This window comes from Muscardinus avellanarius (genome assembly GCF_963383645.1).
Source record: "Muscardinus avellanarius genome assembly, chromosome: 3".
Taxonomy (NCBI): domain Eukaryota; kingdom Metazoa; phylum Chordata; class Mammalia; order Rodentia; family Gliridae; genus Muscardinus; species Muscardinus avellanarius.
The window spans coordinates 40,276,612-40,288,746 of record NC_137788.1 but is presented as its reverse complement, the minus strand read 5'-3'; the positions used below and the strand labels follow the sequence as shown (position 1 = coordinate 40,288,746).

General features: G+C 38.9%; 1 protein-coding gene across 2 annotated transcripts in view; it reads left to right on the top strand.

Moving 5' to 3' along the window:
• Window positions 1–12,135, top strand: part of STIL (STIL centriolar assembly protein) — a gene marked incomplete at both ends in the record, with an annotated part of 62,003 nt that overhangs the window by 41,532 nt on the left and 8,336 nt on the right. For both annotated transcript variants that reach the window (XM_080691255.1, XM_080691254.1), the window contains 4 exons: window positions 782–947; window positions 5,013–5,241; window positions 9,067–9,280; window positions 11,466–11,716. In XM_080691255.1, coding sequence (XP_080547381.1) covers window positions 782–947; window positions 5,013–5,241; window positions 9,067–9,280; window positions 11,466–11,716 — 860 coding nt within the window. The remainder of the gene's footprint in view (window positions 1–781; window positions 948–5,012; window positions 5,242–9,066; window positions 9,281–11,465; window positions 11,717–12,135) is intronic.

Genomic DNA, 12,135 nt, shown 5'->3' with positions numbered 1-12,135 from the left:
ACCTGGACAAGTAACTTGTCTATGCCTCAGATTTTCTTTTCTGTAAACTATGTTTTATAGTAGTACATTCTTCATAGGGTTGTTGTAAAAATTATACATAAAATCTTATGGCATAGTGTCTTGCAAACAAGCACTCAGTAAGTGTTAGCTATTTTTTAATGTTTTAGTTTCAGCATGGCCAAACAGAAAATTCAGATTAACTTTTATAAGAAGAATCTTGTATAAAAGTTCAATATATGGTATCTGGAGTCAGTATATTATTCTTATAAGTAAAGTAGGATTAGAATGTTGAGTTCCCACTTTTTTTTCTTTTTTGGTGGTACTGGGAGTAGAACCCAGAGGCTTTCTACCTCCAATCTATACTCCCAGACCTATTTTATATTTTATTTGGAAACAGGGTCTCACTAAGTTGCTGAGAGCCTCACTCAGTAGCTGAGGCTGGCTTCAAACCTGTGCGATCCTCCTGTCTCAGCCTCCCAAGCGCAGGGATTACAAATGTGCACCACCACGCCCAGCTTAGAATGTTGAGTTGAAGTAATGACCATTTAGACTTTTCTACATGAGTGTCAAATATGAATACTAATCTAAATATCATTATGTTACACTTTTAACTTTTTACTTAAGATCAAGTTTCATAGTATAATCTAATTGGAATGTGGGAAAATATAGTTAAAAGTTGGCTCTTTATAACTGGGGCACTTCGTAATTCATTATTAAATTCTGCTGCCAACTTTGTTGATTATTTCACTGTCAGTTTAAAATATGTTTTTTATTGATGCAGATTCAGCGTTTACTGGAAGCACAGTCTCTGAAGCCTGATTCCCCTAAGACAACCACTGCTGAAGATACAGCGCAAGCTTCAAGACAGATGGAGTTGGTTTCCATGGAAGCACAGTCTTCCCCTGGCTTGCAGATGAGAAAAAGTGTGAGCATTGCTGTGAGCACAGGTAATTTTATTTTTTAAAAAATTTTGTAAGGAAGTTTTTAATGCTTTTCATGTTTGTTTTTCAGTTTGTACTAAAATTAGTGAACAGTATCATAGAACCAACACTAAGGTGATGAGAGTACAGTTTAAGTATTTGTGTCTTATTATATACTTTATGAAATAAACTTCTCCTGAAAACAGTCTTGAAACTCCATATTAAGAGAGAGACACAGAGAGACAGAGACTGACTGGGGATTGAACTCAGGGTGCTCCACTGCTGACTTATATTGCTAGCCCTTTTTATTTTTTTTTGGTCCTAGGGATTGAACCCAAGGCATTCTATCTCCAAACTACCCCCCAGCCCTTTTCATTTTTTCTCTCTTGAAGCAGGTTCTCACTAAGTTGCTGAAGCTGCCCCCAAACTTGTGATCCTCTTGTCTCAGCCTCCCAAGTATTAGGATCACTGATATAAACCATGCTTGGTTCCTTTTTATTTTTTTTGTTTTGAGACAGGATCTTGCCAAGGCCAGCCTCAAACTTGTGATCTCCTGCCTCAGCCTTCCCCTGGGTTGCTGGAATTGTAGGGGTATACCAACATACTTGGCCTTGGCCCTTTTGAATTTTATTTTGAGACAGGGTCTCAAAGACTGGCTTTGAATTTGTGGTCCTTCTGCCTCAGCCTCCCAAGAAGCTAGAGTTGGACCCAATTCTAATAATAGAAATCATTTATAGTTTTGCTGGGCATGGTGGCACATGCTTGTAATCCCTGCGCTTGGGAGGCGGAGACAGGAGGATCGTGCAGGTTCGAAGCCAGCCGCGCTGGCTTAAGAAACCCTGTTTCCAAATTTTAAAAAAAAGTATGAAAAATAGGTCTGGGAGTGTAGCTTAGAGGTAGAAGGGCTTCCAGGAACCCCAGTACCACCAAAAAAAAAAAAAAAAAAAAAAAGTTATCTATAGTTTTGAGGGATCACAGTAAGATTTTACTTATCTAGTATTTGAGTTTGAGTTGGGCCTTGAAAGGTATGTAGGATTTCAGTAGGTGCAGTTAAGGGATGGGAAGGCAGATTTATTAGAAGAAAGAGTATGGATTTAGTGAGAAAACAAATATAGAACTCTGGGTTGTAGTTGTGGTAGTAATAAGAATGAAGAGGAAGAGTCATATGGGATGTTGATAACATATGATAACAAATTGGATGTGGTAGTTAAGGAAGAGTAAAGACAAATATTATTCCATCTAAACACAAGTACTTGGCTTTTATTGAATGCTGCAACAGAAAAGGACATTGGTGGGAAAATTGAAGTCTAAATAAAGACTGGATTTCAGTTAATAGTAATGTTCTAATGTTGGTTTCTTGCTTTTGGCAAATGTTATTAGTGATATAAGATGCTAGGGGAAACTGGGTGAGGTGATATATGGGAACCCTTGTTCTTTACTGTAAATCCACAATCAATTCCAGAATTAAGTTTACTAAAAATAAAAAGCAGAGCATGTTGGCACATACCTGTAATCTCAGTGCTTAGGAGGCCAAGAAAAGAAGATCACAGGTTCAGGGTCAGCCTCAACAACTTAGCAAGGCTCTCTGCAACTTAGTGAGACTGTTTTAAAATAAAATAAGGCTGGGGCTGGGCGTGTTGCATGCTGGGAGACTGAAACAGAACAATCACGGTTTGCAGCCAGCCTTAGCTACTTAGTGAGGTCCTCCACAACTTACTGAGACCCTGTTTCAAAATAAAGAATAAAAAATAGGGCAGCGGCATAGCTTGGGGTAGAATGCTCCTGGGTTCCATCCTCAGTGCCACCAAAATAAATAAATAAGGCTGGGGTGTAATAACTCAGAAACAAGAATGCTCCTGGGTCTAATCCCCAATAACACACACACACACACACACACACACACACACACACACACACACACTGAGGTACATTTAGCTCAGAGGTAGAATGCTTCTAGGTTCAAACCCCAGCACCACAATAAATAAGTAAGTAAATATTAAGCTTGGATGGCATGGGCAAATGATAGCACCATTAAATAGGAGTCAAGTTACAGAAGCAGAGAAGAACATGAAATCAATCTAAATATATGTAGAGGGCTAGGGATGTGACGCAGCGGTATAGTTCTTGCCTAAGATGTCTGAGGCTTGAATTTGATCCCTAGCACCACAAAATAAAATAAATAGATAAATAAGTAAGTAAAATATCTGTGGAGCTTGAGCTACTTTTGGAAATGTAGCTGGAAAGCCTTAGATATCAGAAGACTAGGTATTGAGATGGGTTGACAGTATAGACTTGCAGAAGTAACTGATGAAGATTTGAGGCTAGAGAATAAAAATTTAAGAGGTATACTAAGAAGCCAGGCACCGTGTCATTTGCCTGTAATCCTAGTACTTGGGAGGCTGAGACAGGAAGTTCAGGGACAGCTTCAGCAACTTAGCATGACCTGTTTCAAAACAAAAATATAATAAGGGCTGGGGTGTAGCTCAGAAGTAGAATATCCCTGGGTTCAATTCCTACAGCTCCCCCACAAAAAAAAAAGAAAAGAAAGAAAAGGAAAAAAGAGGTTGAATAAGGAAGACAAATCATATTTTTTCTGACCTATTTATTATCTAAGCTATATGTAGAAGGGAGCAAGGATGAAGGAAAGCAAGAGACCAAAGTATATTTTTAAGTCTAATTTAGGTACTACTTAGTAGTTAGTTAAAATTTTTTGGCCGGGTGTGGTGGCGCACGCTTGTAATCCCTGCACTTGGTAGGCTGAGACAGGAGGATTGCACAGGTTCGAAGCCAGCCTCAGTACTTAGTGAGGCTTTCAGCAACTTAGTGAGACCCTGTTTTCAAATAAAATATAAAAAAGGTCTGGGAGTATAGCCCGGAGGTAGAAAGCCTCTGGGTTCCACCCCCAGTACCACCAAAAAAAAAAATTTTTTTTTTTTTTGGTTAAAAGTAACACAGACCACTTTGAACTAATATAAGCAAGGAGGGGGAATTTTCTGCAATTATACGGGGATGTTTCACAGAAGCCAAGGCTAAGAATGGAGCTGGGCTTCAGAAAAGAATAGTTAGAAACTAGAATATCATTAGTATTGTCCTAATGGCTGTTTTACTCAATTCTGTCTGGAGTCTGGCTTTCACTGTTTTACATTTTAAAATATGGCAGACCCAGAGCTGTGTTACACAAGCTAAATTTGTGTTATATAATTCTAGCCATATACTAGTCATATATACAAACCCTTTAACTATCCCTCAGTCCCAGTTTTAAATTGCAGAGAACCTCAGTGGTCTAGTTTGTATTAGTTTTTTAATCAGTGATAAGGGGTTTGAGAGATGCATAATTGGAATTTATCTGCTGAAGTCCCACCATTGTAAATTGCAAGTCACAATTTTCAGAAAAATCGTGTGTGTGTGTGTGTGTGTGTGTGTGTGTGTGTGTGTGTGGTGGTGGTGGTGGTGGTGGTGGTGGTGGCAGTGGTGGTGGTGGTAGAGGTAGAGGGGATGGTAAACAAGTTTCTAGGTATTGTGAACTTAGTAAACATAACAAGGATTTGTGCTTTATATATATATTTTCTCCTGTTATTCACAGCAGCAATTTTCAATACACACCATAAATTGTATTCAGAACCTTAATATGTAAAACAGAACCACTCCTTTTGAAGAAGTAGGACCCATGATTTCCTCTTTCCCTTTGAGCCAAGTTTTCTATCTTTTTATCATTGACCTACCCTTTGATGGCATGTAGAGGAAATAAAATATTAGATGCAAAACAATTGCAGTTAACTGTGTTAAAGTTATATAGCTCCAGGCATTGTGGCACACACTTGTAATACCCACGCTTGGGAGGCTGAGACAGGAGGATCACACAGGTTCGAAGCCAGCCTCAGCTACTTAGTGAAGCTCTCAGCAACTTAGTGAGACCCTGTTTCCAAATAAAATATAAAATTGGTCTTTGAGTATATAGCCCAGAGGTATAAAGTCCCTGGGTTCCACACCAAGTACAAAAAAAAAAAAAAAGTTATATAGCTAGTCTTAGCAAGCTTTTATTTTTATATTTTGAGTATTTGTTTCAGATCTGTTAAATCATTTAACCTCCAGGTGCCAGCTTATTTTGGAATGCATCAGGTGATGTTCAAGAGCCTGATTTTCAGCTGAAACAAGATGATACCAAGATTTCCAGTGAGGACATGAATTTTTCTGTTGATATTAATAATGAAGTCACAAGTCCTCCGGGGAGTGCCTCATCATTAAAAGCAGTTGATATTCCCAGTTTTGAAGAGAGCAACATTGCTGTGGAAGAATTTAATCAGCCACTTTCTGAACCAAAGTAAGATGTCTTTGATTCAGTATTTCATCCTATTATTTTCTTTTTTAACATCTTGTTTTATTTAATTTAATTAATTAATTTATTTATTTTTATTTATTTATTTTTGTGGTACTGGAGGTGGAACCCAGAGGCTTTCTACCTCTGGGCTACACTCCCAGACGTATTTTATATTTTATTTGGAAACAGGGTCTCACTAAGTTCCTGAAAGCCTCACTAAGTAGCTGAGGCTGGCTTCAAACCAGTGTGATCCTCCTGTCTCAGCCTCCCAAGCGCGGGTATTACAAGTGTGCGCCACCACGCCCGGCTTAACATCTTGTTTTAAATTGACAGTAATTATTTACATTTATGGGTACATTATGATGTGTAGATCTTTATATTATAAAGTAATCAAATTGGCTAATCAGTAAATTCATTATTTCACATGGTTTCCTTTCTTTTGTGGTGAAAATATTTAAAAATCTATTCTTAGCAACTTTGAAATATACCATGCATTATTATTTACTGTAGTTACCATTCTGTGCTTTTTTGTTTATTTGTTTGCTTCTTTGTTTGCATTACTGGGAATTGAACCTAGGGGCAAGCTACACCCCCAGCCCTATTTTTTATTCTTTGTCTTCAAACAGGTTCTCATTAAGTTGCAAAAGGCCTCACTAAGTAGCTGAGGCTGGTCTCAAATCTGCCATCCTCCTGTCTCAGCCTTCCAAGTACGGGATTACAAGCATGTGCCACCACGCCCAGCTCATTCTGTGCATTTTAAAAATTAAATTTTTTTTTTTTTTTTTTGGGGTGGTACTGGGGGTGGAACCCAGAGGCTTTCTACTTCCGGGCTATACTCTCAGACCTATTTTATACTTTATTTGGAAACAGGGTCTCACTAAGTTGCTGAGAGCCTCACTAAGTAGCTGAGGCTGGCTTCGAACCTGCGCGATCCTCCTGTCTCAGCCTCCCAAGCGCAGGGATTACAAGCGTGCGCCACCATGCCCAGCTCTAAAAATTAAATTCTAATACTCTATTCTTCTTCTAACTTAGAAGATACTCTTTCCAAAATGGTATTTTCATTGTTATCTTTATATAATATGGTGTCTACCTAGCAGACAATTCTAAGCTTAGCACCATTCCCAGATATCGGTCATTAGATGTATTTAACAGTCTGAATGACTAAGAACATCTGAAGAAAACTTCAAATTACATGTGTTTAGTCCTTACCTTTGAGATTCTGATAGTACTGGGTTCCAGATAGATATTGGGACTCAAAATTTTGGTGTCCTTGGTAAGAGTATGGTTAAAGGAATGACATTGTAAAGAGCCTGAGCTCTGCATGAGCTTGACATTTCCAGAGTCAAGCAGAAAGCCAGGGTGGCTGGACTTAATGATTGAGAGGGAGAAGAATGCAGGAAATTAAGTCATAGAGAGGCTAGAGCCAAATTATAGAGGGCTATGCAGGATGTAGAAAGGAAGCTGGATTTATTCCATGTTCAATCTCTGAGCTACACCCCCAGCCCTATTTTATTTTTTATTTTAAAACAGGGTCTCACTAAGTTGCTGAGGAGGCCTCAAACATGCAATCCTCCTGTCTCAGCCTCCCAAGTACTGGAATTACAGTTGTGTGCAACCATACCCAGACCTTCTATATGTTTTAAAGGGGAGTTAAGAGTAGCAGTTGGGAAATCCCTGGAACTTGTGGAGGGATGTCACAAGTCATGGAAGGGATCAGATGTAGGCTACATTTTGAAGGTAAAAGAATAATGTAGGTTTAAAACATGCCAGGTGCTGGGCATGATGGCACACGCTTGTAATCCCAGTACCTGGGAGGCTGAGATGGGGATCGCGCAGGTTCAGACCCAGCCTCAGCTACTTAGTGAGGCTCTCAACAACTTAGTGAGATTCTGTTCCCAAATAAAGTATAAAATCAGTCCGAAGGTGTAGTCTGGAGGTAGAAGGCCCCTGGGTTCCATCCTCAGTAACACACACACACACACACACACACACACACACACACACACACCACAATAATTAATAATAATAATAATAATAAAATAAAACATGCCAAGTAATATCACATGAAATAAAAGAAGTGAACTTGACAGTATGACATGAGGTAGGCAGTGAATTACTTTCTCTTTTATCATAACCTTGTGATAATATTTGACATTTTAAATTATCTTATTATACTGATGGTTAAAACAATAAACGTGCCACTCCTGTAAACCACATCTCCTCCCCCTTTCAGTATAGCTTATGTTTTAATTATATAATTGAGTAAAGTACTCAATGTATGTCCCACAGTGTATTGAAAAGTTTTTTCTGTGCATTTTCATGGCCACATTGAGTTCCTGTAGGGTAGTCGTCATATTCGTGTCTCTATCTTTAGAACTTGACCTAGTATTTGGTTCCCTGTTAGCTTCTTATTCACTGATAGGGAAAGCAGCGTAGGGTAAGCTCACATTTTGTTTTTGTTTTTGTTTTTTTGTTTTGTTTTGGTGGTACTGGGGTTCCTGGAAGCCCTTCTACCTCCGGGCTACACTCCCAGACCTATTTTATATATTTTTTTATTTGGAAACAGGGTCTCTTAAGCTGCTCTGAACCTGCGCGATCCTCCTGTCTCCGCCTCCCAAGCGCGGGGATTACAAGCGTGCACCACCACGCCTGGCCAATTTTGTTTGAAATAATTACAGAAACTAAGGACAAAGAATGAACCGTAATTGTCCTTAGGTATCTTCTTTGACTTAATTCTATATACTGCAGAATACTTTCTAGAATTATGGGGGTTTCAAGTAGAATTTTAAGAATTACCAGTTTCTTTATGGTTTTTAACTTCAGAAACGGATGAGTTAACTGATAGAACAAAGGTAATTGCTTTTTTGTAGCAAATAATGAGCTTTATTGATTCCAGCACATAACTAGATGCAAATCTAGTCTTTTTTTCAGGATGTGTTGGTTAGGATTCAGTACTCTCTCCAGTGTTGTCAAGGATTTCGTGCTTCTATAGGCTCCTCCCAGACATCTAGTTTGATTCATGCTGTTGTTCCTACTGCAAAGTATTTATATAAGTCACTTGGCTATTTGGGCTCTCAGTCTCCTTTAGATGTCTTGCTGGATCAGTCTTTTGTGATGTTGAAACAGTCTGTGAAAGATAAGTTTATTTGCCTTGCAGCTTAATTGGTTATTGATTGCATTTTCCCAGTAGAGGGTAATGATATTTGGCATTTATAGAGACTTTCTCTTAAAATGATTCTATTAACTTCAAAAAGTATTATGTAATCCCAGTATTTGAGAGACTGAGATAGGAGGATAACAGGTTCAAAGCCAGCCTCAGTGAGATCTTGTTTAAAAAATAAAATAAAATAAGGCTGAGGCTTTATCTCAGAGGTTCAATCCCTAAAACCACCACCACCACACACACAAAAAAAAAGGAATTATGATCCAATTTATATACATCACTAAGTACTGAAAATACAAACCAGGTGTTGCTTGAACTTTGCCACTTTTTCTTATTTTCTTTTCTTCTTTTTTATATTTTCTTTTCTTCTTTTTATATTTCTTTTTTTTTTTTTTTGGTGGACCTGGGGTTGGAACCCAGAGGCTTTCTACCTCCGGGCTATACTCCCATATCTATTTTGTATTTTATTTGGAAACAGGGTCTCACTAAGTTGCTTGAGAGCCTCACTAAGTAGCTGAGGCTGGCTTTGAACCTGTGTGATCCTCCTGTCTCAGCCTCCCAAGTGTGGGGATTAAAAGTGTGTGCCACCACGCCCGGCTATTATATTTTAAACACAAGTTAAAGATACCTTAATAACTAACATTTATTTTATATATCCTTTCAAGCAACTCTTCTTCAGATGTGAGAAAAGAACCCGATATGCCTATGTTCTTTCCAAATGCCATGCTGGCAGAGAGTATGAGCATGTGCTTACAAACTAAACCAACAGAGGGTGCCAACAACAACAGTGAAACATCAGGTGAAAGAAGAATTGAGCAAGTCATGCAGTCCTCGCCACATCAACCCTCAGATAGCCAGAAACTCTACCAGGATTTATTGGTAAGAAAATGTGGAGCAATTTATCTTTTGAGATTTGTGTTTTTTGTTTGTTTTGTTTTAGGGAGTGTGGGTGTGGGTGTAGTACAGGGGATTGAACTGAGGCACTCTACTATTGAGCTATATCCTAGCCCTTTATATTTTGAAATAAGGTCTTAACTAAATTGCCAAGGTTGGCCTTGAACTTGTGATCCTCCTGCTTTAGCTTCCTGAATAACTAGCCATGCACCGCTATGTCTGACTCACACTGAATCCTTTGTGAGATGATTATTTAATATAGAAAATGTAAGTTAAGCCGGGCATGGTGGCACACCGCTTATAATCCCCGCGCTTGGGAGGCGGAGACAGGAGGATCGCACAGGTTCGAAGCCAGCCATGCTGGCTTAAGAGACTCTGTTTCCAAATAGAAATATAAAAAAATAGTTCTAGGAGTGTAGCCCAGAAGTAGAATGGTTTCCAGGAACCCCAGTACCACCCAAAAAAAAAAGAAAGTGTAAGTTAAACTTTCTATAAACTGATGTTTGCCTAGTAAACAATATAACATTTTTTTTAGCTTTTTATAAATTTTAAATTTAGTAACTTACGGAAAACATGCCAATCATCAGGTACTTAGCCAGGAAAAAAAGCTTTATTTTTAAAATATAAATGCTGAAGCTGGGCATGGTGGTGAACACTTGTAATCCCAGTACTTGGGAGGCTGAGACAGGAGGATCAGAGGTTTGTGGCCAGCCTCATCTACTTAGTGAGACACTCCACAACTTAGTGAAACCCTGTTTCAAAATAAAGAATAAAAAAAATAGAACTGGGGGTGTAACTTGGAGGTAGAATGCCCCTGGGTTCAATCATCAGTGCCACACACACACACAAAAATGAGTATGACAATTTGCCTTTGAGAACAAAAGAGAATTAATAACATAAGAGCACCAGTAACAATTATAGGACAGGTTGAGAAGTGGTGTAAAGCAAAGGGAACAAAGAATGAATAGGGATATAAAACTGAGAACATGAACTGGGACTTAGAGGTTCAAGTGACCCCGTCTGCTACTTCAGACTTCATCCAAATTGTAGAACATTCAGTTTCTCTATTTTTGTGTGTTTGTTTTTTTGGGTGGTACTGGGGTTCCTGGAAGCCCTTCTACCTCTGGGCTACACTCCCATACCTATTTTAAACTTTTTTATTTTTGGAAACAGGGTCTCCTAAGCCAGCGCTACTGGCTTCGAACCTGTGCAATCCTCCTGTCTCCGCCTCCCAAGTGCGGGAATTACAAGCGTGTGCCACCACGCCCAGCTAGTTTCTCTATTTTTAATTAATGACTCTTTAAACATACTGAGTTTGAGTGGGATACTATTTACTCATTAGTGAATACTTATTTGTTTTTCTGCTAGGTCCTAGACTGTGGCTAGCCTTGTATGTTTAGGGGAGTGAAATAGACTTTAATGTTAGGAAGGTAGACACAGTGTCACAGATTATTCATGTTTTTAGAAAAAAAAAAGGAACCTGATTCTTTTTTTTTTTTTTTTTTTTTTTGGTGGTACTGGGGTTCCTGGAAGCCCTTCTACCTCCGAGATACACTCCCAGACCTATTTTTACATTTTTATTTGGAAACAGGGTCTCCTAAGCCAGCGCACGCGGCTGGCTTCGAACCTGCACGATCCTCCTGTCTCTGCCTCCCAAGTGTGGGGATTACAAGCATGCGCCACCATGCCCGGCACCTGATTCTTGTGTGTGTGTGTGTGTGTGTGTGTGTGTGTGTGGCACTGGGGTGGAACCCAGGGGCTTTTCTACCTCCAGGCTATACTCCCAGACCTATTTTATACTTTATTTGGAAACAGGGTCTCACTAAGTTGCTGAGAGCCTCACTAAGTAGCTGAGGCTGGCTTCAAACCTGTGCGATCCTTCTGTCTCAGCCTCCCAAGCGTTGGGATTATAAGGTATACACCCGGCAATATATGTTGGTTTTAAATCAATTAATTCTAAACAAATATTATTTCCTGTAGGATCTGATGAAATCATTAGGATGGGCTTCTTTATAAAAACTATGTATTTATAAATGTACTGGATATTTTGTGGAATTTAATAAGAAAACATAGTATTCCCTTCCCCTGGCCTTCCTTACAGTATTATCTAATATCTTTTCCAGAGATTATTAATAGTAATTATTATTTCTTTCCTTTTCCTTTCTTTCAGGGTCAAGTGAACCACTTGTTAAATAGCTCTTCCAAAGAAACTGAGCAGCCATCTACCAAAGCAGTAGTTATCAGCCACGAGTGTACCAGAACCCAAAATGTTTATCATACAAAAAAAAGGCAGCACAATTCAGGACAGGTGGACAAAGACTGTGTTTTTAATGCAACTCTTAAGCAACTAAGAAGCCTGGGAGTAAAAATTGATTCTCCCACCAAAGTGAAGAAAAATGCACATAAGGTGGATCATGCCAGGTAAATTTTTTAATTTTGGTTTTAGAAGATGAATAAATTTTAGATATATTGCAACAGTTTCATGAGCAAAGGTTTAAGTTTATACCTCAATTCATCTATTTTCTTTCTTTCTTTTTTTTTTTTTTTTTTTTTGTGTGTGTGTGTGGTACTGGGGATGGAACCCAGGGGCATTCTGAGTGACATCCCCAGCCCTAATTTTTTATTCTTTATTTTTGAAACAGGGTCTCTCTGAGTAGCAAGGGGCCTCACTAAGTAGTTGAGGCTGTCTGCGAACCACAATACTCCAGTCTCTACCTCCCAAATACTGGGATTCCAAGCATGTGCCACCACACCCAGCTATACCTCAATTTAGTTGACTTGTCATTTATTCAGGGTCTGCTATACGTAGGATAAATTAGAGATCATCTTCACATTTTAGG